This window comes from Daucus carota, chromosome 5 (genome assembly GCF_001625215.2).
Source record: "Daucus carota subsp. sativus chromosome 5, DH1 v3.0, whole genome shotgun sequence".
Classification (NCBI taxonomy): Eukaryota; Viridiplantae; Streptophyta; class Magnoliopsida; order Apiales; family Apiaceae; genus Daucus; species Daucus carota.
This window is the reverse complement of record NC_030385.2, coordinates 6,401,538-6,406,511: the sequence shown is the minus strand read 5'-3', so window position 1 is coordinate 6,406,511 and position 4,974 is coordinate 6,401,538. Positions and strand designations below refer to the sequence as shown.

Sequence of the window (4,974 nt, the reverse complement as noted above, 5' to 3'; positions counted from 1 at the left end):
ACTATATTCCATAAATAATCTGAAACAAAATTAGATTCTGAAACTTGCTTCTAATATACCTGAAACTAAAAAAAGTAGTTCTAATTTTTAATATTTTTCATCCAAAAATTCCAGAAAATTAGAAGAATAGAACGGAGCGATGTGAGAGGCGCCACCTACACGCCCCTCGCTTCTCCTTTATATAAGTATATTGATTTGTAAAGCATATAAGCCTGCATTGTAAAAAAAAATATTGAATTATTAATATAATTTTTATAAGTCGCGCGGCTTCCGAACTAATTTTTTAAAATAATAATAAATTTTTTTTTATCTCGATCAAAAGAGTCGGCGGGCCGGAGGGCGTATATGAGGGTGATATTGTGATTGTGATATGCTCTAAAATACGATAAACGTAAGCGGATTAATAATTGGGCCGGCCCAGTTGAGAAGACGTGAGATATACGAACACACCTATATAAAATATATCCCTTGTTGTTGCAAACCCTAGAAGAAGAAAAAAAGTCCCCTGTTTGTTCACAATCTCTCTCTCGCTCTCTCTCCCACTTCGTCCTCGATTTCAGATCTCTGCAAATTTCTATCAGAGATCTACCTTTTTGCAAGGTATGTGACTTGTATATTGTTATTATTTCCAAATCTCTCTTTAATTCAGTTTTATGATTTGTGAAATAAACGTAGATCTAGTGTTATTATTGCACATGATGATGATGCTGTTTAAGTTGATTTATTTATTGAGTTTAATTGAAGAAATATGTATATATCAATATCAGTTACTTAGATGAAAACTTGTTAATTGTTGTGTTTTGTGATGAAAATTGTGTAATTGGTTCCCTTTTGATGTGTGTTGTTTAGCTAGGAGATTAAAAAGGTAGGGTTTTGGCAATGGCTTCTTTGGATGTTTCGCTAGATGATATGATTAAAAGCAGACGTACTGCTGAGAAAGGCAGAGGACAACAAGGCAAGGCCCAACGTGGCGGAGGTGGAGGTGGAGGCCGAGGCCGAGGCGGAGGAAGAATGAGAGGAAAACCTAATAATAGAGGTGGTGGCCGTTTCTTGAGGGTCAATACTACAGCGGCCACGTCCGCTTTTAACATTGCTAAGGCAAGCTCCAAAACTGTGGATCTATTTTGCATTCCCTTGAGAATATCATTCCCTTGAGAATATCGTACGTATCATTTTTATGTCCAAACACGAGGTATTCTCCGAGGTCAAGAGCATTACCATGCTTGGGCTACAATTCACTGTTGCAATGCACGGGTACCTTGTTTTCACGGTATCTTGTGTTCATGTGGATTGCATTCAGGGACTATGTACTGGATCTTTTCATTAATGGACAACTCTGATGTGGTCAAGCAGATTATACAAAGCCACAATGGAGCATCTTTAATATCTAGAAATTTTACCTATCAGAGATTATATATCTGCTAAAAATAGGGGGCTTGATTTTTTCTTGAACATGCCTACTCTAAAATACGTCATCACCTTAAACTTGTGATTGCTGGTTTGCAACTGATGGCTCTTTATGGCGCAACCTATTGATAGCATGCAATTTCTTCTGGGAAATATTCAGTGAAAATCTTACTTTGTGGTGTTTTCCCAAAGAACATTCCTTTTCGGGCTTCAGAACTGGAGCTTTCTCGTATAGCATAGTACCAGTTTATGTCCTGTTGGTCGAATCCTCAACTCGCATCTACCATCTCAACTTCTTGTAGCTCGAAATTAGATTAAATAATGGTTTGAACAGTTCATTTCTCTGGATATAATGTTTCTTTGTTTCTGATTTAATCTTGAAGAATGACAGGTTATCTTTGCGTTTTTGTTACTTAGCTGATTTATGCTTTTCCTTTATGAAATTATGTTTGGTATGGCTGCTTCAGTCAAATCGGCGAAGCAGGGGTTTGCCATGGCAGCGTGACTTACTTGAGGAGAGCCTTAGGGCTGTTGGCTTACCAGCCATTGAGAATGAATCCAAATTGTTTGTTTCCAACTTGGATAGTGGAGTTTCAAACCAGGATATAAGGGTACACCTTTAACCACCTTAGTATTATCTATAATTCAGTGTAGAGCCTTCATGATGGAGGCTAATGGGCTTTTTCGGTTCAGGAACTTTTCTCTGAGATCGGGGAGCTAAAGAGATATGCTATTCATTATGACAAAGATGGCCGACCAACTGTAAGTTTACACTCTCGAAAATATCTCTGGGGCTATTTAGTACAAATATTCTATATTCTTGTAGCAATATGTAATTTTTGCAAGTGTTTGGGATATCAATTCATCTCTGTTCTAACCTATTATTATTTTTTGATTGTAACTTGGATCAATATAATTTATAACAGGGTTCAGCTGAAGTGGTCTTCAACCGTAGAAGTGACGCATTCCAAGCTTTGAAGAAGTATAATAATGTTCAATTGGATGGAAAGCCTATGAAGATTGAAATAGCTGGAGCTAGCTCAGATGTCCCGGTTTTGGCTCGTGGTAATGTTGTTGGAGTAGTAAATGGAAAGAGGACGGTTGTGATGAAGTATGTATTGTCTTGATCTGCAATGTTTATATTTATGCTTCTAGTCTTTGTTTACCTGGTTTAGCGTGAAAAATAATTGATGTAGCTACTACCATATTGTACTGTTTAAGTGTTCTATTATGCCCCAACATTGTTCTTGGGTCTTATTGTTGAGTGCTCATATATGCTTACTGAAACAGTGATGATAAGTTTAGTAATGAAGCTCACATAGTTAGCCATGATTTATTTTTCTCAAACTTGTACCTTAAATCCCCTTGAAACACACCCACACCAGAGAGGGAAGGGTTAAAACAAATATCCCAATTTTTTACTTGTTAAGATGTCATCTTGAAAACTGTGATTTTATTTAGCCATGATTTGTTAGTTTTTCTCAGACTTGTACCTTAAATCCCCTCAAAACACACCCACACCAGAGAGGGAAGGGTTGAAACAAAAATCCATTTACTTGTTAAGATGTGATCTTGAAGTCCGTGACTGTATTGTTTTTGCTTAGTTTTGTCTTTGAGTAGTCTCAAGTTGCTGATTTTCTGCTGATGTGTTTACGCAGGCCTGGAATGATTCGTCGAAGGGGCTCTAATGCTTTTGGGCGCAATAATGTGTAAGCATCTCCAAAGTAACTATTGATAGCTTCCTGCAATAATTGAGTGTGTTTTTCAACTCGCTCGTTTCCCTTTAGTAATCCATTCAATCGGACACAAGGATAGTTGATTTATTTTTTCTGTTGCTTATATGTTTTTGACTCGTTTTGGTTATAATATCTTTAGATTAGAGGTGGTTGATCATTTGTAATGTTTGGGTGTTAATAATGTTTATTTGATCAATAAGATAGGAATATTCCACCATTACTAATGAAAAAAATGTGATCTTTCTGCCTACAAATTGAATCAAACATGGATGAGAAGTTGGGAAGTTAAAAACTTTGGTATGGTAGTTGATTAGCTCTGCTATTTGCCAATGATTAAACATCTACACATTGTTGCTGAGCCCAGAGGGGTTAAACTTCATTTTTTCTTAGGTCAATCTCTATCTGTCTCAGAAAACTGTGGCTCTCCTTATTTTTCAAGTTGCACAATATGACACCAGTATATATATTGTATGCATTGTATTAGTAAGATTGTGGTTTTCGCTCTTTCATATCTTGTCATTTTTTTTGTCGATATGTTCTTTTATTCATATATGAATATGAATATTACAGGAATGATAGTTTGTATGATTGATCATATAAGACTGTACTTGTTTGTTTTGAAAATTACCTGCTGATCGTGTGCTATTTACTTTGCAGTCAAAGAAGCCGTAGTGGTATAATAAACAATAGCCGGGGTGGTGTGATGAATGCTCGTGGTGGTCGTGGGAATACTGGTGCTAGGGGTGGCATGGCAGGTCGTGGTGGCCGTACTCGTGGTCGTGGTAATACAAGTACCAGAGGTGGTCGAGGTGGCGGACGTGGGGGTAAAAACAACGCTGACAAGTCTGCTGATCAACTTGATAAAGAACTGGAGAATTATCACGCAGAAGCAATGCAAACTTGAGCTACAAAGTTGTTCTACGTAGTAATATTAGACTCTGTACAAAAGTTCAAGGATAGTGTTCTACTGCACTGCTGTGTTTAAATGCTCTTTTTGAACATTTTTATGGGTACATTTGCTTTAATTTGTGTTTGATATGGATTTTTGACTACCCTGGGGTTTTTTAAGTTTGACAGTCAATTGTTTAATGCTGCCGTACGGTACGTTATTGTGAAGTGCAGTGAATATGCATTATGAGCTAGGTGTGCTATGTTGTTGCTTAATAGTTCGTTTCTAATCTAATTCGTACCTGTCGGGACTGACCAAGTGAACGTCTTAATGTAAACAGTTTGTGTTTTATGCACCTTTTGGCTAGGACCATGACCTGTAGACTAGTAGTATGGTAGGTAACTCTCTTATATGCTTTTTTATAGGCACTACTTTCTAATAATGATAATGATAATTGATACTTATCTTTGCTTTTTGCAACTGTTCCCTCCAATTATGCCTAGGTAATAGTGTCTAGCCCTCTAATTTTGGCAAGGTATATATGTCTAGATATATACTTCTTTGAAGCGTACCTGTTTCTGAATCTGCTGGTTATCTGGCGATCTGGTAATCTTCCCAGTGATCAATCTATAAACACGGAATTTTTTTTTAAAATTCCACAGAAGAATGCTATAAGCTAATCAAAATGACTTGGTAAATAGACCAAATGAACGCTTATTTATTTTCTGTTGCTCAAAATAGTACTGTTAGAGCACCTGAGCGATCGACTAATATTCTAGTGGTTAAGGTATTATAATACTAGTCTCAGTATTCTAAAAAGCTCTGATTTAACCGATTAATTTTTAAAAATCTCTGATTTAATCGATTAATCTCTGATAATGTGACCCATTGATTCAATTTTTGAGATCATATTAATTTTTATAAATTTTTCTTAATCGAAGT

General features: G+C 36.4%; 1 protein-coding gene across 2 annotated transcripts; it reads left to right on the top strand.

The window, feature by feature from the left end:
- The first annotated feature begins 458 nt into the window (after window positions 1–458).
- On the top strand, window positions 459–4,195 carry LOC108223287 (THO complex subunit 4C). Of its 2 annotated transcripts, none has more exons than XM_017397456.2 (7): window positions 459–600; window positions 850–1,098; window positions 1,875–2,018; window positions 2,101–2,169; window positions 2,334–2,518; window positions 3,066–3,116; window positions 3,801–4,195. In XM_017397456.2, the coding sequence occupies exons 2-7, from the start codon at window positions 880–882 to the stop codon at window positions 4,045–4,047; spliced, it is 915 nt and encodes a 304-aa protein (XP_017252945.1). In that variant the 5' UTR covers window positions 459–600; window positions 850–879; the 3' UTR covers window positions 4,048–4,195. The 2 variants fall into 2 exon arrangements, with proteins under 2 accessions (XP_017252945.1, XP_063949371.1); XM_064093301.1 differs by having other exon boundaries at window positions 484–600; window positions 850–1,731.
- Window positions 4,196–4,974: the final 779 nt, after the last annotated feature.

Coding starts and splice junctions, on each gene's coding strand:
- LOC108223287 (XM_017397456.2), top strand. CDS start 880: ATGGCTTCTTTGGATGTTTCGCTAGATGATATGATTAAAAGCAGACGT. Junction 2,170..2,333: donor ACAAAGATGGCCGACCAACT/GTAAGTTTACAC, acceptor AATTTATAACAG/GGTTCAGCTGAAGTGGTCTT. Junction 2,519..3,065: donor AAGAGGACGGTTGTGATGAA/GTATGTATTGTC, acceptor GTGTTTACGCAG/GCCTGGAATGATTCGTCGAA.